Source organism: Mus caroli, unplaced genomic scaffold (genome assembly GCF_978045245.1).
Source record: "Mus caroli unplaced genomic scaffold, Mus_caroli_1 scaffold_20, whole genome shotgun sequence".
NCBI lineage: Eukaryota > Metazoa > Chordata > Mammalia > Rodentia > Muridae > Mus > Mus caroli.
This window is the reverse complement of record NW_028227275.1, coordinates 56813208-56841169: the sequence shown is the minus strand read 5'-3', so window position 1 is coordinate 56841169 and position 27962 is coordinate 56813208. Positions and strand designations below refer to the sequence as shown.

Below are 27962 nucleotides of genomic sequence, written 5' to 3'. Positions count from 1 at the left end.
GTGGCCCCTCCCTATAAGTCTGGCGCGCGCAACGCACCCCCTGCAGAGCTCCTATTGGTCGCAGCAGACATCAGTCCCTTGCTAGGCCCTCCCCAATACGGAAGCAGTGGGATCCCAGCGATTGGAAAGCCGGTGGGTCCGACCATGGGGGAGCCCTGGGCAGCTCGGGGCGCAGAAGGAGCGCCCGCGCAGATGCCACTGGTGCTCACCGCGCTGTGGGCCGCCGTCGTGGTCCTGGAGCTGGCCTACGTGATGGTGCTGGGGCCTGGGCCACCCCCGCTGGGACCACTGGCCCGGGCCTTGCAACTGACGCTGGCTGCTTATCAGCTGCTCAATCTGTTGGGCAACGTGGTGCTCTTCCTCCGCTCGGATCCCAGCATTCGGGGGGTGATGCTGGCTGGCCGCAGCCTGGGACAGGGCTGGGCGTGAGTGTTGGGCTCCGGGAGTCGGCGGGCAGAAGCAGGGGGTCTGGTGGTCGCTGGTACCAAGAAAGGACCCAGAACTTGAGGTGTCAGTAACTAGATGACGTTAGCATCCGGGTTGTTAGAGCCATAGAACTCCTTTAGAGCCTGGCACCCGCTACTTATTCATCCAGATATTGAGCAGCCACTGTTCCTAGGACTCAAGTGAAAACAGATGCCCGACCTCCTGGAGTTGATTTCAGTGGCGGAAGGTGCAGATAATAAAGATAATAATAAACCAATTAAAAAAAAGCAAATTGCATAAAATAGATGGTAAAGAATGATACAGAAACAAAAAATAGAGCAGGGTAAAAAAGGCGAGAAGTTATCTTTATTATTTGTGTCTGTATGTGTGATGTGTGTCTGAGCCCAGGCGCGCATGCCAGGGTACACAGGTGGAGGTCGGAGGAAAACTTTCCGCAGTTGGTTCTCTCCTACCACGTGGGTTCAGAAGAGTGAACAGGCCATCAAGTCTGGGAAGCAAATGCCTTTAACCACTGAGCCATCTCTCCAGCATAAAGTTTCAATTTTAAATAGATGGTCAATTTTCAGTACAAGACTTTTAGGTGATTAGCTTTAGGTTAATTAGCTTGATTAATTAACTTACATTTTACTAAAAAGCCATAGCATCCGCAAATATATTAAGACTAATTTGTCCACTTGCAACTAAAAACTAAAAATAAATAGGTGGACATCAGGCATTTGCGGTGGAGTCAGCCACTTGGGAAATTTTGAACTGGTTTCTGGGAGAGGGAAGCAGACCAAGAAAAGGCAGAAGCCACTGTATGCCCAGAACCACAGGTCAGCGACTGGAGTGGAGAGGGAGAAAGAGATGTTAGTGGTGGAAGTACTGCGAAGCCTTTGCAAACTTTGCTTTTCAGAAGGCTGGCCCACAGGAGGGAACCACTAGCTGGAGGTGCCTGGTGAAGACTGACTGTTCTTGCTTTCCCAAGATGGTCTCTGAGGCTGAGGTTGGGCGTGGTCTGGGACACTGAGAGCTACTGGGGCACTGACCTGTGTCCTTGCCCCCACCCCCTGCAGTTACTGTTACCAGTGCCAAAGCCAGGTGCCACCTCGTAGTGGGCACTGCTCTGCCTGCCGTGTGTGCATCCTACGTCGTGACCATCACTGTCGCCTACTGGGCCGCTGTGTGGGCTTCCATAATTACCGGCCCTTCCTGTGTCTCCTGCTTCACGCTGCTGGTGTCCTGCTCCACATCTCAGTGCTGCTAAGCCCTGCCCTGTCAACCTTGCTGCAGGCCCACTCAGCCCTCTACACAGTGGCTCTCCTGCTGTTGCCCTGGCTCATGCTACTCACAGGTGGGGAGCTTTCTGAACTTTTTTTGGGGAGCCAGAGACCCTTGCACTGGACTGGGGAGCAGGGCCCTTTCCCATGGGAGGTGTGGTGTCTAGCTGGTTCTCTTGGCCAATGTTTTGGGGATCCAGTCCCAGGGTCATTTAAGGAAAGAGGGAAGCCTGCTAATTAGTTGAGTGTTAAGTACTGTACTTTACCTGGTGCTCCAAGATCAGAGCAGAGTTCTGGCTCCCAGAATCAAGAAGGACCCCAGGGCTACAGAAGAGGAAAGGCTGATTTGAGAGCCCATGGGTTGTTGGGGTGTTAGAAGGTTATCTTAGGGGAGGTGGACCTAATGGTCCAAATATCCCCACTCCTAACACAGAGAATGAGTGCCGTTACATGTACACACACCCTGAAAGGAACAAACGCCGTTTCACGGGCACCATGAGAATGAGGGCTAGAATGATAGTCAGGACTGGGTGGTAGAAGGCATGAATGCTGGGGAGAGATTCTGGTCTGATTTGATGGGGCGAGGGGAGCCAGTGAAAGTTATGGGCAGGGAAGCCCTTTCCTTTGGAAATTGGGAGGAGACTTGGTTGGGTTACTGACAGACTTCTGATGGTGTGAGTACTCCTCTTTCCTCTGACACCTCTGTAAAAGTTCCATGGATTTGTGTATTCTTTGTCGCTTCTGGCCAGAACACTTAGGGCATGTTTCCTGAGTCCTTTCTCCGGAGCTTTCCACTGTTCCTGTTAACCTTGTTCTGCAATCTCCCTGGCCATTCTGAGAAATCACTGTGCCTCCTTATCCTATTGAATCCCACCTCTGTCCCAAATGCTGCCCCCACTCCCACTGCGCGCACACACACGTGCACAAGCGCTCTTCTTGGTGGGTCTGTGTTTTCTGAGGCTGAGTGCTTTCCTGTAGTTATCATAGCTTATCTCACTGTCCCCAGACACTGACTTAGGCTCTCAGCCTCTCAACCCCAGAATCTGTTGGACCAAAAGCACCAACTGCCAGCGGCCTTACCCATGTCCAGAAGGCTTGCTTGGATATTCCTCTCTTCCTTTCTTCTCTCTCTCCGTCCTGCCTTCCTGCCTGCCTGCCTTCCTATACAGTCTTGCTGTGTAGTCCAGGCTAGCCTTGAACTCATAATCTGCTTCATCAACTCTCCAAATATTGGGCTTACAGGCATGTGCTCACTTCTGGCTTCCATTTCTTGGCCTGTGTTTCATTTCCCCAACTGTCACATCCACACCTACTTCTTGTCAGAACTCAAAACGGGTCAGGTCACTCTTTACCTTGCCTGTCCCATCTTTACTGCTCTGGTTTAGCTAGCACAAGGCCCTTCATGTCCACTTTCTCCTGCCAACATCTCAGCATCCTAGCTCAGCCTCCCTGCCTGGCTGCTGAGGGCTGTCAGATATGCACGATGCCATGTTCACACTCCGGTTCACCTTATTCTCCGTATGAAACCCAGGTTGACAGGGGCATCGAGTATTTGTAGGTAATCTGTGGAGCTAGGAGCTAAAGATGAGCCTGAGCTATTTTTGTCTCAAAAACAAAAGCACAACAATGTTCCTGTGTTCAGCTCTTCCCCAGGGGTGGGGTGGGGGGCTTTGGAAAGCTGGTGCCCCCCTTGCTGGAGGCCTCTGCTTATTTTGTCTACTCCTGTTCGTGTGCCCAGCTCTCTTCATTGGTGTTCTTGGGGGTTCCCCTACACCTCCTTAATTTGCCTTCTCCTTTCAAAGGACGTGTGCAGGCTCACAGCTGCTTTCTTCTCGCTCATTCTCCTGGTCTCCGCTCTGCCCTTCCTCCTGGGATGGCACAAGCCAGGCTGTCTAGAAGAGTCCAGCTCTCTTCTTGCTTTAGGGACATCACGGGTTCAGGTGCTTCCAGTGCCACCTTCTTAGCCGGTTTGCCCTTGGCATCATCTACATGGTTTTGATATTTCCACCTCCACTTTCTGTTTTGGGCTTCCTTTCATCTGGTCTCCACAGGCTTGGTAACTTGTACTTGAGTGCAGGGCACCTCTTCCCTCACTCTGGCACGTCCTGCTATTCTTGGAGCCCCTCCTTTCAGGGTCCAGTGCATACAGACCTGGAACAATCTGCCAGACCATTGACACTGACTCCTAGGAGAGACCCTGGACGGGATGTTCTCTCTCCCTCTTATCAAAACAGTGCCATCTATTCTCTCTACCCTTATTAGTATTTTTTGCACAGCACTTCTGCCATGGTTTGGGGATGTGTGCATGCGTGTGCTTGTGCATGTATGTACTTGTGAAGGTCAGAAGACAATCTTGGGCACCTTCTGACTAAGGCAGTGTCTCATTGGCCAGGCCAGCTAGCCAGCAGGCTCCAGAGATACACGGTGTCCTCCTCCCATCCAGTCATTGCTGGATTTACAGGCCTATGTCACCACATCCAGATTTTTATGTGGGTCTTGTGGATCAGAGCCTCGAGCTTGCAAGGCAAGCAGTTTACTGCATGCGCCATTTCGTCAGATCAACAGCTCTTATTGATAACAAAACACATCATTTTAGCCAGTTGAGTACAACTCAGCAGGTTTTAGTATATTTCAAAATATACTAGATGCCTGTGTTTAGTATGGAGTGTAGTACAGGCATCACCACTATCTAATTTCAGAACATTCTCACTCCAAAGAGAAATGCTGTGCCCAGTGAGAGCCTCTGCCATGGCTCCCTAGAGTCCCTCAGCCCCAGCCATCATTAGTGTGCTTTCTGTGCATGCGTTTGCCCATCCAAGACAGCTCACAGCAAGCATATCCCACAACCCACAGCCCTCCATGCCTCGAGTCTTTCTTTTAACACAGTGTTTCATGGCCTCTGGAAGTCGATTAATTATGCAGCAGGAAGTAGCTGCCTACTAAGGTCAGGATGGCCAATGATGTACTTTCCCGTGTAACCCAGATCCCAGGAGTAACTAAGTGGCTGAATTCCCAGGACGGAGGCAGGCAGGAGCTTCTTTGGTGGGAGGAGAGCAGGACTGGGGTTTGGGAAGGCCAGCCAACTGATATTCCCTGAGCCCCTTTCTGTTTTCTCCCCACAGGCAAAGTGTCTCTGGCCCAGTTTGCCCTGGCCTTTGTGGTGGACACGTGTGTGGCAGGTGCACTGTTGTGTGGTGCCGGGCTGCTTTTCCATGGGATGCTGCTGCTTCGGGGACAGACCACCTGGGAGTGGGCTCGGGGTCACCACTGCTATGACCTGGGCACCTGCCACAACCTGCAGGCAGCCCTGGGGCCTCGCTGGGCCCTAGTCTGGTTCTGGCCTTTTCTAGCCTCTCCTTTGCCTGGAGATGGGATCACTTTCCAGACTCCAGGCGATGTGGGTCTTGTGACTTCCTGAGTCCAGGTAGAGCCAGAACTGAACAGGGCAGAAGGGAGCAGAGGATCGAACTGAGAACTTCTTTTTAGCTTCATGCCAGCCACAGGAAGAAGGCCAGATTGCCCTTCATGTGTGCAGTGGGCAGCTTTAACTCCTTCTTTGAACCTGCCCAATGTGGGCTCTTCTATCTCTGTAGTTGGCCCTTTTGTCAGAGGATGGTCTAGCAGAGGGGCTACTTGGCCTGACCGACTGCCCCTCTGCAGGGTAGTAAAGTGTCAACCTGGTTCTTGGCCTCCCCCATCTTTGCTGGGTTCCTATACCTCACTTTGTTGTTTTGGTTGCTGTTTCCCAGGTCCCATGTCAGGCCTGGAGACTACAGAAGGCCTGAGATCCCAATGGGCCAGGGCTCTGCCACCTCTGGCCCTGGAAGGGTGTGGTGGGATCCAGGCAAGGAGAGTCCAGACTTGTTCTAGAGATTAGCATTCCATAGAAACATGTCCTCAGCAGGGGGTGAGGGAGCTCTAGCAGCTCACCTGTATGCGGGACCACAGTTCGAATCTTTGTTCTGTAAAAAATAGAAAAGCCCTGCTAGGCCATGTGACAAGATTGCTGGTAGAAATGTAGACCTTACTGGCGTCAAACTCAAGGAAATCCACTGGCTTCTCCTTTCCGAGTGCTAGGATGAAAGACCTTTGCCACCATGACTGGCCTAAGAGATTAGATTTGAATCCTTCCAGCTAGATTGTTTTATTAAATAAATTCATTATGAAATTCTATTTATTATTGTAAAGAGAATAAAAAAGGACCCAATCTTGGGCCTGGACGGAGAGGCCAGACCACAGGAGTCTCAGGCTGTGTCCCTTGGGGCCTCTGCTGTGGCTGCAGATGGCCTTGCACACCCTTCACAGAGAGGCCTGGTCTTTGGTCTTTGAATCTGCTTTACTTTTGCACAGCTGGAGTGAAAAAGGAACATCAGGGCCAAAATAACTAGCTTCCAAGCACTCCAGAGTTCATGAAGGGTGATTTTAATATGTGTGTGTGTGTGTGTGTGTGTGTGTGTGTGTGTGTGTGTGAGAGAGAGAGAGAGAGAGAGAGAGAGAGAGAGGGGGAGAGAGCGCGAGTGAGCATGGTTGTGTGCATGGGCATGTAATGTGTGGGTACTCATGGCAACAAGATATTGTTTCTGAGATGTGTCCAAATTACTGCATGTAGTGATATGGTCCTCTTTTTCTCTTCCACATGGAAATCTGAATATACCTTAACCAAACATTTTCTATTTTCTTCCACTGGTCATTTTCCTACCTCACCCCGACCCCATGTACACTCCCCCCACGAAGTGGGAATCACGCCCTAGGAGCCCTTGCTCTTCCATACCAATCTGCGAATCAGCTCCTCAGATCTCACCAATGAAAGCCCACCTTGAAATAAGCGGAATCCAGTAGACTGCATGTTAGTGAGCTCGGAGAAAATAAGCATCTATGAGACTCAACCTTTCAGATCATGAACGTGGTTTATCTCCTCAATGAATAGTTTTATTTTTTGAGACAGGGTCTTACTTTGTAGCTTTGTATCTGTGGTTAGCCTAGAAATTACTATTTAGACCAGATTGGCCTCAAACTCAAGAGATTTACCTGTCTCTGCCTCCTAAGCACTGGGATTAAATATGTGAACCACCATGCCAGCTTTCGATATTTTCAATAAAGCTTTTTTTTTTTTCTGACAAAGATCATTCATGTCTTTTTTTTTTTGGGGGGGGGTTGTTTTTTTTCGAGACAGGGTTTATCTGTATAGCCTTGGCTGTCCTGGCACTCTGTAGACCAGGCTGGCCTCGAACTCGGAAATCCGCCTGTCTCTGCCTCCCGAGTGCTGGGATTAAAGGTGTGTGTCTCTCGAGTGGATTTATTTTTATATTTTAATGTCACTGTAAAGGATTTAGGAAGAGAGTGTTGAGCACACATAAAGAACACTAAATTTTTCTAAAGATTAATTTTCCTTTTGTGTTCGTGGGAGAGGCATACCTGTACCATAGCACCTGTGTGGAGGTCAAAGGGTAACTTGGTTTTTCCCATGAGGAGGGACCTGGGATTGAACTCAGGTCAGCAGGTTTGACAGTGGGTATCTTTACTTGCTGGGCTGTCTCAATGGCCCCTCATTGTAGGTTCTTTTGTTTACTGTATTTGTAATCATAACATCTTTGTTCTTCCTCTAAAAACCTATTTTGGTGGAGACAGCAGTTCCGACTGACCTGGAGCTCTGTAACCCAGGATGGCTTTGAACTTTCGTTGCTATTCCTGCATCAATGTTCTGAATTCTGGGTTTAGAGGTGTGAGCCACCACATCTGGCTTCCTTTTCCATTAAACTATTTTTATAGGGGCTGGAGAGATGGCTCAGTGGTTAAGAGCACTGACTGCTCTTCCATAGGATGAGGGTTCAATTCCCAGCACCCACATGGCAACTCACAACTGTCCGGAGCTCCAAGATCTGACGCCCTCACACATATGCAAAGGCAAAACACCAATGCACGTAATAAAAATAACTTAAAAAATATTTTTTATGGTTCTTGCGTCTCTGCATGGGTGAGATCACTGTGCAATGTAGAATGTGCCTTCACTTTTTTTAACTTTCTACTTTAAACGTTTTATTTTATGCCTATGAGTACCTACATGAATGTATGTGAACCACGTGGGTGCCTAGTACCAAAAGAGGTGGTCGGATCCTCTGCAAGATCAGCAACTGTTCTTCATTGCTGAGCCACACTTCCAGCTAGATTGTTTTATCAAATAAATTCATTATGAAATTCTACTTATATAGTAAAGAGAATAAAACAGGACCCAATCTTGGGCCAGGACAGAGAGGCCAGACCACAGGAGTCTCAGGCTGTGCCCCTTAGGGGCTCTGCTGTGGCTGCAGATGGCCCTGCACACCCTCTACAGAGAGGCCTGGGTTTTTGTGCAAAAACAAAATATCGCCCTCCACCTCTCCCCACCCCAGATGCAGGGCTCTGTACTTTTGCTTTATTCTCTGGCCTCTGGTTCAATATCAGTTAAAGCCCCTGAGTGCTTCCTATTACCCCCCCCCACACACACACACAAAATAAAATAAATTCATCATGAGTTTTTGTTTAATTAGATGCTGTTAGGCTACTTACATATAAACAAATGCAAACTTAAAGAGAAGAGAATAGAAGAACTGAACACAGGAACTAAGAAAAACAGTTTGAAACTTAAGAAAAGCTTACAAAATTCTCATTCTTAGAAAACAAAGCAAAAAGATGGCCATGAAAGAAGAGAAGAAAATTAGGATCAATGCAGTCCTCTCAATAGCGACCATCTGTCAGACACAGAGCTTAACTGGAGCCCCAGAGAGAAAATAACAGCCAGCCCTGAGGAGGAATGCCCATTACCCCCACGTCAGAGTAACAACTGGGACAGAGCACAGAAGACAGGGGAGCTTCGCCTACAGGAGAACTGTTCCCGGCTTGTTTTACTATCCAGACTGTCACAACAGCATCCAGATAAGCAGTGATATAAAGACTTGGGTGGTATCTTGGTCAGGGTTCTCTAGAGTCACAGAACTTATGGAATGTCTATATATTAAGGGAATTTATTGGAATGACTTAGGCTGCAATCCAAGTAACCCAACAATGGGCAGCTGTGAATGGGAAGTCCAAGAGTCTAGTAGTTGCTCAGTCCCACGAGGCTGGGTGTTTCAGCTGGTCTTCTGTATAAGGTGGAATCCTGAAGAAGTAGGCTCCAACAGATGTGCTGCCAGGTTAGTGCAAGCAGGCAAAGCAGCAGCAAGCCTTCCTTCTTCCATTGTCCGTACTTATGTAGGCCGCCAGCAGAAAGTATGGCTGAGATTAAAGGTGTGACCACCACCCCTGGACCTAAGATGCTCTTTACTTGGAATTTGTTCTGTCCCAGGCTGGCCTTGAACTCAGAGATCTGCTAGCCTCTGTCTCCTGGGATTAAAGGCATGAGTCACCTTCCCTGAGCTTTTCATGGTCACTATGCTTCAAGGTCCAGATCAAAGCCTGTGCCTTCCAGCCTCAAGCTCTGGATCACAGGGGTGCTCCAATTCTGGATGGTAGTTCAGGCCAGATACAGTCAACTTGACAGCCGGGAATGACCATCACACGTGGCTTTTAGAATGAAGTTACCCTGGGTATGTTTTACCCAATGAGGGCGGAAGAAGGAAGAAGACATGGAACCCAGGAATCAGGGGATCTAACCCTGGGATAACAGGAAAAGGAACTCTCTTATAGGGGAGTCTGCACAGAAGCAAGTTAGGAAGGAAGTGTCCCGCCCGCGAAAAGAACTGAGCTAGGATGGGGGGATTTTCAATGGTATATTAGAAAACTTAGCAATGAAAGAAAGAAAAGTCAAACCAAGTGCCAATTCCATGAAAACATCTAAAAGTTCAAAAATGGTTATAGTTAATTCTCACTTTACTAAGACTTTCAGGAATCAATATAAACAGCAATGTAAACAGTGGGCACTGACTACCTAAAGCATGGAGAGCAGGGGAGGGGTCTCAAGAGCACCAAACGCTTATATGCTGCAACAGGGATCAACAGGTAATGTCTAAGACAGATGACTGAAGCGAGAGCATGGGGCTGGGGAGGCGCTCAGAGGATAAGAGCCCTTACTCTTGCCAAGGACCCAGCACCCGTACTGGGCAGCTCACAACCACCTGTAACTCCAGCTCCTGGGGATCCAAGGCCCTAGAAAAGGCTTCCTTGGGCACCTGTACCCACCCACACACATAATTTTAAAAGAATCTCTTTATATATATATATATATATATATTTTTAAATAGTTAATGGCTGGGCAGTGGTGGCGCACGCCTTTAATCTCAGCACTTGGGAGGCAGAGGCAGGTGAATTTCTGAGTTCGCAGCCAGCCTGGTCTACAGAGTGAGTTCCAGGACAGCCAGGGCTACACAGAGAAACCCTGTCTCGAAAAACCAAAAAATAAAATAGTTAATGAAGATGGCTGTTGTACAGGAATGGTCCTGTGGAATGGGAAGAGGGCATTTTACTTTAGTCTCTTCTCACCCGTAAGGTTCAGTTTCCTAGAGCTCTCACTTCCGTGGGTCCTGGACACTCTGCACTGTTTATGCTTCATGTTCTTTTACGTGCATAAGGTGCATGGCATGCATTTCTTACTAGGCACACATAGTATGACACTGTGTTTTATGGTAGGACCTGGTCATATGTCTCAGCCCTTGTATCATCATGAGTGCACACATCAAATATTTTTGTTCTGATTTCACAGCATGACTTGGGTGAAAGGGACTAGGATGTCATGACCCAACACACAACCTGGCCCCATGAGAGCACAGCCCTGCTCACATGACAGTGACAAGGGCTCAGCAACTTGGGCAGGCCTTCCTGTTTTCTGTGCAGGTTAGGCTGGGGTTTGTGACTCACAGCAACGCCCCCTCCCCTACCCCATCTTCCCATCTCCAGTTAGACCTCCAGCGTGGTCCAGCTGTGCCTCACTGGATGATGCACAAAGAACCCTTTGCTCTCCTTGCTCAGGTAGTGCCTGTCTCGAGGGAGATGGGCAATAGGAGAACGAGGATGTTTCTTTGGTCCAGACCCACTGTCTCTTAGCCTGGGCTCTGAAGTACCCTTTGGAAGGGTCATCCTGGTCCCCGAGTGGGCGCAGAGGCTGTTACTGGGCAGTGGTGGTCAGCTTGGAGACATTGGTTTTGTGGACAAAGCTGTGCCATTAAGTCTCACCTTCTCGGAGCAAGGCTTCCCTTTCTCCTGAGGAGCTGCCAAGCTCTAATGGTGCCAGGGCTGACAACGGCTTAGAGTTAATCCAGGCAAGTCTCTCTCACACTGCAGAGGAGGTGGAAGCTTGCAAGCCTAAGCTGGGTGCCACACACCAGGCTGAACCTGATCAGACTGGGAAAAAATGTTGCTCTCCAGGGAGCAGGGCTCCTGCTTCTCAAGTGATTCAGAACAGCCTCTGAGGAGGGCCAGGGGTCCTGACCCTTGAGATCTGAGCACACTTCCTTCAGTCTTCGGCTTCGTTCCCTACCCCTGGTGTGCACCTTTTCCGTGAGCCCAGGCACCTGCTGGCCACTGCACAGCCAACATTCCACCCGCAGGACCATCTCGGGCGCCTGGACCTAAGTGCATTCCGACAGGCACTTGTCGGCATCTGCCTCCTAGGTCACTTCCCAGGTCTCAGGTCCAGACCTCTCCCAGTGCCACCAGCCCCAGCTTCGCTATCTAGCTCCGCATTCCATTTCAGAACAGTGCCTCTGGCCATGGGCACCCACTCGGGAGCAGCTGCTGTGTGGATCTAGCTCCTCACACGGACCCCGTCTACTTCTGGCACCAGCTCCTCTGACAATCTCTGTGGCTCGTCTAGGACCTGGGGACTGAGCCCCGTGACTCCTGGGCTTCAGGGTAGAAAGTGGAGACCCTCTTCAGCTGAGAAAGCTTAGCACGTGCCTGTAAACCAAGATGGCAGCACCCACACCCCTGCAACTTCAAAGGGCAACAGAGGATCAGTACCAGCCGACATCTAAACCCTCGATCAACTGTGCTCTCAATCTGAAATAGGTGAGTGGAAGGAAGGACGGACGGACGGACGGACGGACTGAGGCTATGCTCGCCCTGACCACCTGACATCTCTTCCTGGGACCTGGGGAGTGGCAGGCAGCAGGAACTGAGGGCAGTGTGTGAGTGGGTTCCGAGGAGAAGGAGCTGATTCTGAGCACCCCGTGTCTTGTTGCTCAGGCCACTGGCAGACGTGGGGAGCAAGGGTCTGTGTCAGAGAGGAACAGGGAGCTGATGTCTCACTACACTGCTGCTGGGGAAGTAGTCTGGCAATCCTGGAAGTCACTGGATCCGAAAGGCTCCATTTTGTGGAGGCTCAGGCTGCTGCCAGACCCTCACTCACAGGCATGTTGATGTGGGCACTCAGCAGGGGCGCACTCTGGCCTTCCCGGAGCACGAGCACCTAGGGAGGAGAAGACAGGCAGGGGGGCGACTTGACCTCTCCTCCTCACTAACAGCAACTCTGCCAGCCGGCTCAACTGACAGGCTCCCAGCTTACCTGCTAACACCGCATCACAGCCCTGGGTCCCATAGTCTTCTCCAGCCTCATCCTACTGCTTCCCCAGGGTCCCACTTGCCTCTGAAGTAGCCACCTACCTTGATCATGTCTGAGACGCCCTTGCTACTGAGACTCTCCACAAAGGTTTCCAGTGGGTAACTGAGTCCTGGTACCAGCAAGGGAACCTATTTGGGGAACAGAAACAGATTAGCCCTCAAAGCCCACAGACCTAGACAGCATCTGACAGATTACAAAGCAGTTATGGCTGTCCTCTCAGGATGCTTCAGCCTGAGCAAGCATGACCAGCCAGCTCCAGGCAACAAGGTGCAGGGAGGCCTCGGGCCCACGTGTCTGTGGTTAAGCCTAGACTCCTCTCTGTTCCAGAGTTTTGAGTATTGCTTCTCCCAACTTGAGGACCCCTGGGCCCTGGGGGAACCGGGTCCTTTGCTTCTGTAGTGATTGGGGCAGAGTGTGGCTCCTTTTCTTCAGCAGGAACAGCTGGGAAGCAGCCTGCCCTCTCCAATCAGGGGTGCAGAGGAAAAACTCACACAGCTATTTTCCAGCCCCTCCTGTGTGGCTTCCTGGGGTCTCTCTGGCTGGGAGAAAGGTGGTGGAGGCAGGGGCTGAGTCTGGTCTCTGTCTTGTGTTGGTCTACTGGTCATCCCCTTACTCTTACGGCAACTTACTATGGGCACTTCATTAGCCCCAGCCCTGACTGTTGGAGCCCACGTCAGCGTGGAGATCTAGTACCTTAAAGACGGCCCGAGGCAGGGCATAGAGCGTCTTGTTGTACAGGAAGCAGACCTGCAGCCCCAGGACCGGACGGGCCGTTGAGGTATTCTGCAGGTGAAGTGTGAGCTTAAAGGTGGGGCCCAGGCCTTGAACCTGTGGAGAGAGTAAGATGGACAGGCACTTAGGACCCATTGGCCTTGAACACTGAATACCACCATCATGCCTGCTGCCTCTCCATCAAGGGCCGCCAGATACTCGTCTCCAGTTCCACCGCTCTGCTTCTTAAAGAGCCCAGAAGTAGAGCGATGTGGCAAAGGCACAGATCAGGGAGGGTCTTGATGGAGTCTACTTAGCAAGATCAAGTACAGCTGGCTCAGGGCTGCAGCTGTGCTCATCACTGGCCCCAGGCACTTCTGCCTAACTTCCCATCCTGGTGGCTCAATGATTTAAGGCCCACCTCCTCCCATTCTAAGGGGCTCAGGAACCCTTTCTTCAACCCTTTCTTCTGTATCTAGCCACTTTCTTCAGAAAAGAAACAAGTGATGTTGGGCATGGTGGCACATGCTTTTAATCCCAGCACTGGGGACTGGGATAGCAGAGGCAGGTGGATCTCTGAGTTTGAGGCCAGCCTGGTCTACAGAGTGAGTTCCAGGATAGCCAGGGCTACACAGAGAAACCCTATCTTGGGGAGAAGGGAGAAAAAAAAAAAAGAATAGGTGCAATCAGAATACAGGTGGCTCTGAAAACACTCAGAACTGGTGAGGACCCTCAGGCTTGTGTGTGTGTGTGTGTGTGTGTATGTGTGTGTGTATGTGTGTGTATATGTGTGTGTATGTGTGTGTATATGTGTGTGTAAGTATGTGTGTGCATGTACGTGCGCGTGTGCGTGTATGCGTGCAGCTGTGTGTATACCTAGGGTTGGGTCAGGGTGAACCTTCCCTGTACCAGGCAGTCCTAATTCTGTAGGCTGCCATGCCAACAGAAATCACTCTATGCCCTCATCTGTGGCCAGGAGAGTCCCTCCAGGTCCCTGGGATGCACAATATCCCACTGTGACTACTCTGTGCTGGTTATGCCCAGCTTCTGCCAGCGCCCAGTCTGTCTGAGGTACAGCATGTGCACCTCTGGAGCAGCACAGAAGAGGAGAGTAGAGAAGGCTGAGCAGCCCCCTTAGGAGGACAGGGGTTTTAGGCTTAGATCTGTGAGGAGGTGAGATGGGAGCACAGGGCTAGGTGGCTTGGCAGTGGCTCTGGGTGCTTACAGTGCAGCAGGGAGGATGCCACTCATCCCTACCCTAATGTCCCTACACCTGGATACTCACCACAGCATGCAGCTTGAGGGGCTCCCGAGCTGTGGTTGACATGGGGCTCAGGCTGGACTCCAGGGCCTGGACATAGGCTCTGGCAGCTCGCAGGCGCAGCAGGTAGAGGTCGGTCTGGAAGGTCCGGTGCATGGCTGCAGAGGCAACAGGAAGCAGTGAGAGGTGAGAGCGTTCTTGCTTAGATTCCATGAGAATAGGAAAAGAAGGCATGATGGGAGAGGCAAGGCAAGGCCTGCAGGTGCTGGGAAGACTGAGATAGGGAGGGCCATGCTGCACGCTGTGGACCACACTCTACTCCTTCCTGGTTCTCCTACCACCTCACTGCTCACATAATCTCAGTCTCCATCCCTGGTCCTCTTGTTCAGCGCTCAAGACTAAATTTCACAGTTTCAAGGCTGATTTCGGCCTTGGTCTTCTCTCCTACCATCTTGTTCTCTAGATAGTATAGGACTTGCCCTGACTCTGCCACCCCAAAGAACACCAGCTTCCAGCTCCTAAAGGCTTTGAACTTGTTCCCATATCCACACACCAAGTCCCAGATGTGCAGACACTACTGTGTGGTGTGTCTCTGGCAGCTGGTGGGTGCCCAGGCCTGCCTCTGCTTTGAACTGCCTCTTAGTCATCTCCATCTAAGGTCCTATCCATGCCAAGCTCAACCCACCCACTGCCCCCATCCATCCCTAAGTCCCCTTGTTTGACCCCTTAGCCCTAACACTTGTCAGCTCAGGCGACCCTTCTTCAGACCCACCTCTAGCTGTGCCTAGCTGCATTGGCACTGAGTTCTGAGGTTGCCTTGGGTCTCCGTCAGGGTCTCACTATGTGGCCAAAGCTGAGTGTGAGCCTGATATGCTGCTACCTTCCACCTCCCACGAGCTAGGATCACACGTGTGTGCCACCACAGCCATCATGAAGGTGAAGGCAGTTTTACAATTTTCTAGGCCCCCGAGATCTTTCAAACATTGGACCACCAACCAGGCAGCATACACCAGCTGATATGAGGCCACCAATACACACATACAGCAGAGGACTGCCGGGTCTGGATTCAGTCAGAGAAGATGCACCTAACCCTCAAGAGACTGGAGGCCTCAAGAAGTGGGGAGGTCTGATCGGGTGGGAGATGAGGACATCCACGTGGAGACAGGGGCATGGGGAGGAGGTATGGGATGTGGAAGAGTCAGAGGGTGGATGCGGGGTGAGTGGAATAGAATATGGAGTGTAAAAAATTAATTAATTTAAAAAAAAGAGAATTTCTACATCTGAAAGGGACTGCTGCCTCTGGTGCTCTCGCCAGCATCACCCTCTGCCATGAGGATTAGTCTGTTACCTGAGGGTCTTCCCACTGGCTAAGATCTCACTCACGCCCCAGGCACCCAGTGGGACTCTGTGTTCTTCCCTAGGTCTCACCTGTGCCAGCTTCCCGCTCCCGCAGGGTCTGATCCACATACAGCCGGGTCTTTCGGGGCACACTGAGTTTTGTGGTTTGTGCTAGCGGTGGGCCCACCTCACCCGTCCCTTCCACAAACACTGCTGTGCGCTTCAGGATCTTGATGATCAGGCCGCCACCTGAGATGTGGGCAAACAAAACATCCACTTCCCTGTCCTACCCCACATTCCCATTCTTCCTCAAACAACAGCACTCTTGTCCAAGCATGTTGGTCCTTCTGAAGAGACTCACTTTCTAGAAGACATGAAATATCTCAAGTCTGTCTTTTTTTTTTCCTCCTGAAGACAGGATCCATATAGCTTAGGATAGATTTGATCTCCCGATCTGCCTGCCTCCACCTTTCCAAGTGCTGCTATTATAGCTGTGTGACAGCACTCTTGGCTGTCAGCAGTCTCTTATCACTCAGTCACTCACTCACTCACTCAGCCACTATTCATGAAGAACTGTGATGTTCTTGGTGCTCAGGTAGATGCTGAAGGTACAGGCTGGAGAGGCGCTACCTGACCAGGATTAGCTCCTTGGCAAAAAAATCCAACTATTATGATCTGATCCAATCGTACATAGGGCATGTCCGCAGGCCTGGGGTCCCACTGTCTCTATCCATGCCCCTCCTTCCCCACAGAATCTCATCCCCCTCACTCCAGTCCCACTGTGCTCCCCAGATCTGAGTCCTCACCTCTAGTAGTCATGATGAGGGTGTTGTCTTCCCGCCCGTATCGGCCAAAGCACAGGCTGGTTACTGCATCCTACGGGGGAACCAGACTTTAGCTGGGAAAAAATCTTGAGAAAGAAAGCAAGACGGGCTGGAGGGGAGAGCCCAACTGAAGTTCAAATGCGAAGGCGTGGGAGAAGCAGCAGCAGTGTTGTCTTGGAAACACTGCTTGGATTATTCATTTCCCTTCTAATCTCCCTGGCTGTGCCGAAGTTCTACACTAGGCACCCCTACCCTCTTTTGGGGTGGCCTTCTAATCAGTCTCCTGGGCTGCCTGGGCTGCCTGCACTGGGTCCTTGGTTACCTTTGCTGCCTTTCAAAACCACAACCCTCCAACGCTTTTCCTCTGCTTAGCAAGATATTTCAGGTCCTCCAAATCAGATTCCAGTCTGTCTTACCCAATTTCTCCTCTTTCGCTCTCCCAACCCCGTACCTTCTCAGGACCACAGGACCAACCACTGCTTCCAGATTTTATACAGTGACATCAAATTCCAGTAGGGAGTTAAGTTCTATGAGGTGAGAGGGTTTGGAGGGTAAAAGCTCTCACTGTGCAAGTCCGACAACCTAAGCTCAGTCCCCAGAACCCTTGGAGCCCATTCTTTTTTTTGGTTTTTTTTTTTTTTTTTTTCGAGACAGGGTTTCTCTGTATAGCTCTGGCTGTACCAGGCTGGCCTCGAACTCAGAAATCCGCCTGCCTCTGCCTCCCGAGTGCTGGGATTAAAGGTGTGCGCCACCACGCCGGGCTAGAGGAGCCCATTCTTAAAACTTGTCCTCTGATCTCCACATGCTTGTGGTGGCACATGGACACACACTCAAAACATATTATTTATAGTATATCTAAAGTATATACTATAAATAAAATGAGCCCTGGAACTGGAGAGATGGATCAGGAGTTAAAGGCACTGGCTGCTTGAGCAGAGGACCCTGGTTCAAATCCCACATCCACATGGTGGACCCAGATCCAGGGGATCCTATGTGCTTTTCTAGCCTCTATGGAAACAGCATATGTGGTGCATAGACGCATGTAGGCCAACAGCTATACACACAAAATTAATTAAAAAATAATCCCAATTGGTTATCCAATACCCAATAGTCAGCCCTGAAATTTAATATGTACTATATGGACTGATCAGATTGTAATAGTGTGCCTGTGTGTGTGTGTGTGTGTGTGTATGTGTACTGATCAGATTGTAATAGTGTGTGTGTGTGTGTGTGTGTGTGTATGTATGTGTACTGATCAGATTGTAATAGTGTGTGTGTGTGTGTGTGTGTGTGTGTGCGCACGAGCATGTGTAAAACAATGACAACTAAAAGAAGAGACCATAATTTTGAGAGGGAGCAAGGAGAGTGATTATGTGTAAAGGGTTGGAGGGCGGAAAAGGAAAATGATGAAATTAGATGATGAAGATGCTGAGGAGGAGGAGAAGGAAGAGGAGGAGGAGGAAGAAGAAGAGGAGGAGGAGGAGGAGAAACAGGGCATAGTGGCACAAGCCTGTAATCCTAGCACCCAGCAGGCAAAGTCATGTAGAGCTTTGTGAGTTAGAGGCCAACCTGGTCCATATAGTGAATTCCAGGCCAGCTAGAGCTTTGTAGTGAGACCCTATCCCTAAAACCAAAGACTTATTATGCCCCTCAGCCTTTTTTCATGCTGCTCTTGGTCTAGAGTGTTCCTCTGCCATCCATCCACTCAGGCCCCGAGTCACTCAGCCCCCTGCTTTGCTCTCACCCGCTCTGTGTGTTCATTTGTCTCTGGCTGCTGTCACCACGTATAAACTCCCTGGAATCAAGTGCTTAGTCATTAGGCCTTAGCTCCTTAGCTCAGGTGAGGCCTCATAAGCTTGTGTTCCACACTGCTGGAGGTAGGGGACTCATTCTTATTCAGGGGTGTTGCCACCAGTAAACTGGCCTTGACCCAGTAAATAAACCCACCCCATACACATGCAAACAGCCTTAGTTAAACTCAGTGGATTCTATGAACAAAACACAACAAAGCCCCATGAAAACAGGGAGCTCTGTTGGGGAAAAGGGTATCACAGGGAGTTGGGGGCAGATAGGAAGGGAATGTGGGTGGATGGGATCAATTACATTCACGTATGAAACTATCAAAGATTAAATAAAAAATCAGAGAAAAAAATAGGGCTTGGGTAAGGAGGAGGCAGCAGCAGTGGTGGTGGCGGCATGCCGTCACACTCACCGGGGCATGGATGACATTGAGCAGGGCCTTGTCTCGGTAAATTCGGACTTCCCCATTGGCCAGAGCAGCCATGACAGCTTGCAGGCCTCGGGATCGCTGCTCCAGGAGGTTCATGGTCAGGATGGCTGCAGGCATCTGCACTGTCCACAGCTTCTTACCCTGGCAAGAAACAGCCAGTGTCCGCAGGGAGCTCAGGGATTCACACGGAAATAAGGGGTGGCTGGAACGGTAACGGACAGCTCTGGGCTCACAGGGCAGACAGCGTGGAGGGGAGGGGCTAGAGACCGCACCTTGTGGGTGAAGCCATGCAGACTCTCTTGGGTGCTGCCCACCACCAGGACCTTGTGTACCCGGACCAGCCCCACCGGCTGGGCACTCAACTCGATGCAGTACTTGGGGTGTTTGGAGTCTCTGTGGAATAGAGACATGATCTCTCAGCCCAGAGAGGTCTTGCATCTAGCTCCCTGGCCGACCCATCCCGTCTTAGCCCCACTAGATGAACCCAAGAGCCTGCCTGGTCCTGAGCAAATGATGAGATCATTTCTCCACCTACCTCAGAAGACGTGTGAGCCTAGACGACACCAGGCTTGTTTACCTACTGTCTCCTGCCCTTCACTATGGTGACAAATGTCCTGGGGATCCAGAGTTCTGAATGCATTTACCTTAGAGTGGTCTAGCCAGTGTTAGTGGACTTGGAAAGTTTACTGGTTATCAGCAAAGGATGGTCCATCAGTTTTCTGATCTTTCCTTAGTTTTTCCTTTTTCAAACAGAGGGGCTAATTTCTGCCTTTCAACCATAGCTGTGACCCACTTTCTCCAGGCTGTATAAAGACTACATCTCTGGCTTCTGGGCTCTGGGAATTCTCCTTTCTTAGCCTTCTAAATGTTGGGACTACAGGTGTACGCCACCACCTTCATGCCACCAACCCAGATGTTGCTTGTTTTCCCACTGAGCCTCCATTTCTCCTCAAAAGTACTCATCTAGCTTACACTACTTTTACTGTGTCTTCCCCAGGAAGGCAGGAACCATATTTCCAGCATTCCACTTACCAGTCAATCTCCAACCCCATGTACAGTACTGAATGCATAGTAGATGCTCAATAAATGTCCTGACTTAAAAGACTATCTGGAAGGGTGGAAAGCTCGCTCAAAGGTTAAGAGTACTGATTGCTGCCGGGCGTGGTGGCGCACGCCTTTAATCCCAGCACTTGGGAGGCAGAGGCAGGCGGATTTCTGAGTTCGAGGCCAAGCCTGGTCTACAGAGTGAGTTCCAGGACAACCAGAGCTACACAGAGAAACCCTGTCTCAAAAAAAAAAAAAGAGTACTGATTGCCCTTCTAAAAGACACAGGTTCAATTCCCAGTCTATATCATTGCTTACAGTTAACTGAAACTCTAGTCCCAAGAGGCTGATGACCCCTTCTGGCCTCTGGGTATCACATGCATGTGGTATACAGACATGCACATGGGCAAAATACTCACGAACATAAAATAATTCAGCTGGGCAGTGGTGGTGCACACCTTTATTCCTATCACTTGGGAGGCAGAGGCAGGTGGATTTCTGTGAGTTCAAGGCTACAGAGGTCTACAGTGCAAGTTCCAGGACAGCCATAGCACAGAGAGACTCTGTCTCAAACAAACAAACAAACAAACAAACAAACACTGTCTGGAATATCAAACGAATATATGTGTCACATACATTATAAAGGAATATAACAAATATAAGAGATTGTATCTGACTGCTTCCTCCACCTTCCGGCTGTGCTGCTCTCGTATTACAGTCCTCATAGCAGGCTCTTAGCCATCAGGCTCCTCCTCCTCTACCCTCAAATGCTCAGTCTCCTTTACAAAATTCTCCTCTTTTCAATCTCAAATTCCAGCCTAAACCCCTGTTCATCTTGCAAGCTTCTGAAACCACTGGGTGTCTGGGGCCACAGCTGTAGCTACCTTCTCAGGATATAGATGTTCCCATTTCGGCAGGCAGCAGTCAACCGGAACTCCACATCAAACTGGCCGGAAACCTCCAGGAAGACAGGGACACTGGGCAGGCTCATCTGCAGAGAGAACGGCTCAAACCTACTAACCACGGTCGGAAGAGACTGTCAATTCTTGACTAAAATCCTGACCTCTCTTCACTTCCTACTGCTGACAGCTTTAAGTCTACACCATTTGGCTAAACCCTGTCACCTCCAGCAAAGTATGAGAGCGATGTAAGTAGAGATAAAGGCGTCTGAACAAGGAAGACCTTGGAGCAGCATTGATAATAGTGAGAATCATTTACGTGGACACCAAGTGGCCAAGTAAATACATGTATGTTTGTATGTATGTATTTACACATATAACTACATGGAGAAGGGCTGATATGAAGCTGCAGTGGTGGTACACCCCATAATATCAGCACTTGGGGAAATGGAACCAGGAGGATCACAGTTCAAGGCTATCCTGGGCTATACTGCAAAAAAAAAAAAAAAAAAAAAAAAAGACAAAACCAAATAACGACGAAAAGGTTGGCGTGGTTTTGTGAACCAAGGAAGACACTAACGTTCTACAGTAACGTGAAGAGAGCAAACTGTGGGCTCTGCACATGAGCCTGCCTATCTAAGGACACTGTACGGCTTGCACTCACGGTCAACTTTACCAAACATAGACTCGCCGAGAGGAGTTTCAGTTGAGGAGCTACCTAGGTCAGGCTGCCCTGTGGGCAGCTGTCTTGACTGTTAATTGAGCTGTCAAGGCACACCTTGAATGTGGGCAATATGAACTCACTGGTTGGGCCCTGAGCTGTTTGAGTGGAGCAAGCCAGATGATGCCAGTGCTGACAGACAGCCTGCCTGTGTTCCTTTCTCTCTGCTCTCCACTGTGGATATGCTGTGACAGCCTCCTCTCTTCCCTGAAATGGTAAGCAATAACCCAGAGCTGTCAGTCAATCAAGCCCTGTCCTCCCCACTCTGTGATCAGAGTGTTTTATCACAGCAGCAGTAATGAACTAGAAATATACCTCTCTATAAAACAAGGTTTGAACCAAGGTAGACAACTAGTCCACACATGAGAACGTCTGGAAGGATCCCTACTATACCTTTCACACCAGACTTAGGAGTGGTGAGCTTCTGGGCCATCTAGTCTTTCTTTATGCTTAGCTACACTTTCTGAATAGATGCTATCCACACTGGAAGAGCAGGAGGACCACAGCCTGGACCTTGTGTATAACCAGGGACAGACCTGATACTGACCTTGGCCAAAATGGTGAAAGCCTCAGGGTCCAGCACTAGGAGTTCCTTGCTCTCAGTGCCTAGCAGCAGACAGGACGCTGCGTCCTCATCTGCCAGGTTCTTCTTCAGGGTGGCCATGGTGGTGATGACTGTCTGCAGAGCATTCCACCGTGTTCCCAGACACCCCAGAGCCAGAGGAGAGAAGGGAGAGGGCAAAAGAGGAACAAGCATGAGAACTGTACCTGGATGTTGATGGCAGAGGTGTTTCTTCTATAAATCTAAATGCTTAAGAGTAACTATTGTTCAAGCCACTTACGAGTTACAGAGTCAAAACCAACTCGGCCACACATTAAAGAGCTGGGTGTGACTCACACCTGTAGTCAAATAATTGTGGCAGCAGGGGCCAGAAGATTGCTGGATGTTCAAGACCAGCTTGGCTTAAATCTCTAGTTCCAGGATATCCCAAACTACCTAGCAAGACCTTGTCTCAAATAAGCAAACAAACACTCCAAACAACAAAAGCCACGTTTTAAAGGAGAATCCAATGACACGGGCACCTGCAGGCAGCTGGCACACATGCAGTGCGCATGCGGGCAAACATTCATACACAGAAAATAAGAATTAAATGTATCTTTTACAAATGTCTACAACCCAGGAGTGGTACTTGCCTTTAATCCCAGCAGTCAGGAGGCACAGACAGGTTAATCTCTGTAAATTCAAGGCCAGCCTGGTCTACACAGTAAGCTCCAGGATAGCTGGGACTATATAGTAAGCCCCTGTCTCAAAAGCAAAACAAAATGATATACGTGACCACATTTTTAAAGAGTTTCTCTATGGAAACTAGCAGAAGCAAAATGCTTTTCTTTGAATGAATGTGTTGTATGCTGTACAGGCATCATTACAACAGCACAGAAGGGTGCTGAGGGGTGGTGGATACACATGGTGAAGCGAACCACTGAGGGTGGTGGTGCAGGCCTGCAAACTCAGCCCTGGGGGGCAGAGGCAAGAGGATCCGTAGAACAAAGACAAACTCAACTAATGAGATGCTGTCACAAAACGGCAACCGGCCAAATCAAACAAATAAAAAGAATTATAACCAACTAAATAATTAACAAGCTACTAAAATTAGAGTTCTCGGGCTGGTGAGATAGCTCAGTGGTTAAGAGCACCAACTGCTCTTTCAAAGGTCCTGAGTTCAAATCCCAGCAACCACATGGTGGCTCACAACCATCCGTAATGAGATCTAATGCCCTCTTCTGGTGTGTCTGAAGACGACTACAGTGTACTTATATATAATAATAAATAAATATTTGGGCTGGAGTGAGCAGAGGTCCTGAGCTCAATTCCCAGCAACTACATGATGGCTCACAACTATCTGTACAGCTACAGTGTGCTCATATACATAAAATAAATAAACAAATCTTTAAAAAAATTAGAGTTCTCAAAGGCTATGTAAGGCTCAAAATATGGTGTCCTCACAATGTTACTCAAGGAAAGCAGCATAAATGCACACCTGCGAAGGAAATGCTCAGAAATGGCAAGAAGAGGGTGTCTCCCTGTTAACTAGAAAGGTAGAAGAAGGCTCTCTGCTTTGAGACCCCAGACATTAGTGTTAGTGGAAGGAAAACTACAGAGTGCCACTGGCCAGGCTCAGTGTTAGAATTAACTGCTCATTACATGGTTTGTTTGTTTGTTTTAAACAGGAGCGTTTGGAGCTGGAGACACAGTTCTGTTGGTAAAGTGCTTGCCTGGCGAGCAGGAGCTGAGTGTGATCCCCAGAAGCCATGTAAGAAATGCCAGGCACGGTGACACATCCCTGTAAAACCAGTGCTGGGGAGGCTAAGACAGATGGATCCCTGTGGCCTCCTGGCAGGCTATATGTAGCCTAATTGGTGAGCTTTATGCCAAGAGAAAGCTTATCTCAAAGGAGATGGACAGCATTCCTGAAGATGACACCTGAGGTCATTCTCTGTCCTCCACACCATGCACACACACATGCACCTGGCTGCATATGAACACGTACAATTTTAAAAATGTAAGCACCTTGATAGGGCAATAAAAAGAGAAAGGGTATACCTGGCGCTTGATAACCTTGGACTTGTGTTGGTTCACAAACGCCTCCATTTCACTCAGCTCCAGCTGCAGAAACCTGCAGATACACAGAACAGGCACCGGCATGCCGTGGCCTGGCTGCCTCTAGGGTAGTCCACAGACATCCCCTCCACCCTGCCCCCAGTGGACTCCTACCTGAGTGACTGCACAGACAAAGGCACGTCTGCCTTTTCCCTGAAACGAGAATGGCCGACATGGCGGCTTTCATGAGGGTTCAGAGGAGAGCTTTGGGATGAAGGGGTGCCAAGTAGGGAGGTGGGCTCTCACCTGATGTCCTCCAGCATCTCCTTCAGGGTTAAGGGGTCAATCCGGTCCTGTGTCAGCATGGGGAGAGGCTGTGAGCTCTGGCAGCCATGGCCTCAGCCGGCTCACTGTGTCTATCCTTGCTCTATACTTTCTTCCCAGTGGCCTGGCACTCAACCCCAAGTCTGAGATCTTGCTTTGAATCCATCTCAGGACATGCTCACACCCATCAGCCTCTTTATTGTTGCCTCTTATGTGTCCCTCTCTCCAGGGCCATCCCCCACTCCCTCAGGTGAGCCTTTTCCCTCTTTGGTTCCTCTTTCTCCAATAGGTAGGAAGGGATGTAGTTACTGCAGAGACATCTGATGACTTCTGCTCTCCAGAGGACCTAGCTCAGTGCCTTCCTGGAAGGCACTGCTTAGGGTCAGCACCTCACTGTTGTTCCAGAGCTGGGCTATGGCCCACCTTCCACTCCCGTGAGCCCACTCTCCTGAGAGTCTGGTCCTCTTCCTGCGGTAGCCGCTCGCTGTCTCTGAGTTCTTGTTTGCTATGTCACCTACCTCTTTGGCTTGGTTCCAAAGGTCCTGTTCCAAAGGGTTTGGAGGTAACTGGGGCAGGCTGAACTTGAAGTAGGGTCTAAGGTTCTTATAAACATAGACACAAGGCCCTGAGGCGAGTGCCAGGGCAGGTGTCCTGGGCTCGTGTTGGTCCATGAGGAAGGTGGCAGCCGAGGCCGGCAGGGCAGGCAGTGGGCTTTCCGTCAGCACTGTGGGTCCTTTGAGCACCTTCAGGCGGGGCTGCTGCCCACCTGGGCCAAGGTCTCCCACCACCAGCTGCAGACAGAAGAGAGCATTCAGCATAAGGGCCGTCTCACTCACCCTTCCTGTCGGTGCTTACTAATTTACTTAGCTATTCTGAACTCACGTTACTCTCTTGCAAAATGGGAATGCCGACCTCAGGACACCTGGAGGAAAACCAAATCCATCCTGAATTATAGGCCTGGCGAGTGCTCAGGGGCACATGAGGGGTTTATCCATTCATTACTCATTCCTTTCCTCCTCCTGTGGTAGGAGATTGAACTTGGGACTTTGAACATAGCTGTAATGTTCTTCTCTATTATGAGGCTAAGATATATTTACTTTATATTTACATTGAAATGTTTTTTTACTAAGGAAAATGTCCAATTATAAAGAACAGTAGAGAGAAAAGTATATGGAATTCCACTCTAACACCTGCAGCCTCTATGGTCACCAGCCTCGTGATGATCTACGTCCTCCCGAGAAACGGAAGAGCCTCACTTCCCTGAGCTCTGTTTCCCTCCACATTCTAAAGTACACATATGTATGTGTGTGTGGGGACATCCATGCCGCAGCACACATGTGGAGACCAGAGGGCAACTTCCGGGAGTTGGTTCTTTCCTGCTATCCTGTTCACCCACGGGGCTGCATTCAGGTCATCAAGCAAGCAGCTTTACCTAGTGACACTCTAGTGCCTGTTCCCAGTCAAGACGGTTCCCTACACCAAAGAATCGTAGTCACCCCCAGTCAAGACGGTTCCCTACACCAAAGAATTGTAGTCGCCCCCAGTCAAGACGGTACCAAGACGGTACCCTACACCAAAGAATCATAGTCGCCTCGGCAGCACATGTACTAAATCCTGAATGATACAGAGAAGATTATTAACATGGTCTCTACTCAAAGATGCCTTTAATTCCAGCACATGGGAGGCAGAGGCAGGGAGAATCTCTGTGAGTTGGAGGCCATCCTGGGGCCTGGACTATATATTGAGTTTCAGAACAGCCAAGACTACTACAGAGAAAAACTTTGACTAAAAAAAAAAAGAAGAAGAAAAAAGAAAAGAAAAGGTTTGTGAATCATTTCCTATTTTAAGCCTATTATTTTGTATTATAAACTAGAAAGTTAAGCAATAATGATTAGACATAAAGAACTGGGACCTGCAGTGGGTAAGGGTGCGTACCACCATGTCTGATGACCTCAGTCATCAGTCACTGGGACCTACATGACAGGAGAGAACCGGTTGTTACCGGACCTCCACACTTCATGCATCCTTCCAACACTAGATAAATTTATTTTGATTCTAACTGTGTTTTGGGATGCAGATTTCTCTGTTTGTTAGTTTGCTTTTGTTTTTTTTGTTTTCGATGCAGTTTCACTAAGCAGACGTGGCTGGCCTTGAACTTCACAGGTCAACCTCAAACTCATGGATCTCCCTGTTTCTATTGTCCAAGTGCTGCAATTAAAGGCATGCACTACCACTCCTGGCCCCCAAATTATTTTTTAGAAAATCATATGTCAGCAGGGCAGTGGTGGTGCACGCCTTTAATCCCAGCACTTGGGAGGCAGAGGCAGGCGGATTTCTGAGTTCGAGGCCAGCCTGGTCTACAAGTGAGTTCCAGGACAGCCAGGGCTATACAGAGAAACCCTGTCTTGAAAAACAAACAAACAAACAAAGACAAAAAAAAAAAAAAAAAGAGAAAATCGTATGTCTTGGTACTATAAATCCACAACATCTTGCTGTTTAACTTCTGCAGATCATGTTATAAAATTAATGTTCACTTTCCAAATTACTAAGAAATTCTGCGGTTAGAGAGATGGCTCAGCAGTGAAGATCACTGGCTGTTCTTCCAGAGGATCCTGGTTCAAACACCAGCACCTACAAGGCAGCTCTCAACTGTATGTAAATCCTGTTGTAAGGGATCTGAAACCTTACACAAGCACACATACAAGCAAAGCACCAACGCACACAAAATAAAAATGCATCATTAAAAGAAAGAAGTTGCAACGAAGTGTGCCTTTTAGTACTGATGAGTTCCAGAGTATGTTGAGCCTCTTTGCAAATCTCACTTCTGAGTCACATACACACCACTCAACTTTCTGATTGCCTACCTTGTACTCCCCATCGCCATGCAAATCTGCCAGTGCTAGAAAACACAAAAGGGTCGAAAAGGAGTCTCAGAATCTCAAAGATTTCTCCATGAAACCGTTCCCTGTTCCTCCCATCCTCCTAGAATCTGGGTGTCCCTAGGTATGTCTAGAGACTCACACAGGCAGGAGGAGAAGGTGTGGATGTTGGCCATGGGGTCGTAGTGTGCGTCCAGCCATTTAGAATTGGCTTCGTTGCTGAGAGGGAAAAAAGAAAGTGGGTCCCATGACGAAGAAAATAAATAAATAAATAAATAAATAAATAAATAAATAAATAAATAAAAGCTCTAAGCGAGATGACGCCTGAAACTGAGAGCACAAACACCGAAAGGATAATACTAAGTCTAGATCTGCGCTCAATTGGCGCCTGGAGTGACCGGCCAATCACATACAGATACTTCTTGGCCATCAGCTTTCGTCTGATTTCTAAAGGGCCCTCCCAGAACTTCCACCGCTGCTCGAAAGCAAGAGCCCAGAACCCGCTACCAAGCACCATCTGAGGGAAAGGAAGCGGTGAGGACCCGGGACTTAACCTCTCAGCTCGCCCGCTGTCGGAATCCGATGAAGACGCCGCAGCCATTTTCCCAGGCGTCGCCTTGGCAACCAGCTCAGCCGTCGCGCAACGCCCAATAGAATCCGGGCATCCGAAAGCACAGGAACAAAGGTTCCGGGGTAAAATTGTCCCGGCTGGGACCAAATAAGCACTGGTTTCCTTGTCCTATGCAACGTTGACTTATGGTTTCTGCATTAAAGACAGGGGCCTGGGCTTTGAGGTCTGGGGAGGAGCCCTTTTTAGGGGTTAAGACTAGACTGAGAAACAAATTAAAGGGTGGGTTCTCATGTTAGTGCCTTATGGTTCTTTGGCTCCGGAAAC

General features: G+C 49.4%; 2 protein-coding genes across 3 annotated transcripts; one reads left to right on the top strand and one right to left on the bottom strand.

The window, feature by feature from the left end:
- Positions 1–90: 90 nt before the first annotated feature.
- On the top strand, positions 91–6821 carry Zdhhc24 (zDHHC palmitoyltransferase 24). 2 transcript variants are annotated; one of them, XM_021151534.2, is made up of 3 exons: positions 91–425; positions 1503–1780; positions 4829–6821. In XM_021151534.2, the coding sequence occupies exons 1-3, from the start codon at positions 145–147 to the stop codon at positions 5122–5124; spliced, it is 855 nt and encodes a 284-aa protein (XP_021007193.1). In that variant the 5' UTR covers positions 91–144; the 3' UTR covers positions 5125–6821. The 2 variants fall into 2 exon arrangements, with proteins under 2 accessions (XP_021007193.1, XP_021007194.1); XM_021151535.2 differs by having other exon boundaries at positions 97–132.
- A 1392-nt stretch (positions 6822–8213) lies between these two features.
- Positions 8214–27718, bottom strand: Bbs1 (Bardet-Biedl syndrome 1). Its single transcript, XM_021151793.3, has 17 exons — positions 27622–27718; positions 27210–27286; positions 27053–27087; positions 24707–24979; positions 24171–24217; positions 24039–24077; positions 23868–23940; positions 21813–21944; positions 20530–20636; positions 18874–18994; positions 18584–18742; positions 16354–16423; positions 15638–15796; positions 14234–14367; positions 12931–13065; positions 12279–12365; positions 8214–12084 (listed from the first exon to the last, which is right to left on the bottom strand). The coding sequence occupies exons 1-17, from the start codon at positions 27666–27668 to the stop codon at positions 11998–12000; spliced, it is 1782 nt and encodes a 593-aa protein (XP_021007452.1). The 5' UTR covers positions 27669–27718; the 3' UTR covers positions 8214–11997.
- Between the last annotated feature and the right edge of the window lie 244 nt (positions 27719–27962).

What these genes read in the sequence shown, in the direction of transcription:
- Zdhhc24 (XM_021151534.2), top strand. Translation starts at nt 145, where the DNA reads ATGGGGGAGCCCTGGGCAGCTCGGGGCGCAGAAGGAGCGCCCGCGCAG. An exon ending in AGCCTGGGACAGGGCTGGGC is followed by an intron (nt 426 to 1,502) that starts GTGAGTGTTGGG and finishes CACCCCCTGCAG; the next exon opens with TTACTGTTACCAGTGCCAAA. An exon ending in CTGGCTCATGCTACTCACAG is followed by an intron (nt 1,781 to 4,828) that starts GTGGGGAGCTTT and finishes TTCTCCCCACAG; the next exon opens with GCAAAGTGTCTCTGGCCCAG.
- Bbs1 (XM_021151793.3), bottom strand. Translation starts at nt 27,668, where the DNA reads ATGGCTGCGGCGTCTTCATCGGATTCCGACAGCGGGCGAGCTGAGAG. An exon ending in ATGGCGATGGGGAGTACAAG is followed by an intron (nt 24,980 to 27,052) that starts GTAGGCAATCAG and finishes TTCTGTCTGCAG; the next exon opens with CTGGTGGTGGGAGACCTTGG. An exon ending in AACATCTATATCCTGAGAAG is followed by an intron (nt 18,995 to 20,529) that starts GTAGCTACAGCT and finishes TCTATTCCACAG; the next exon opens with AGACTCCAAACACCCCAAGT.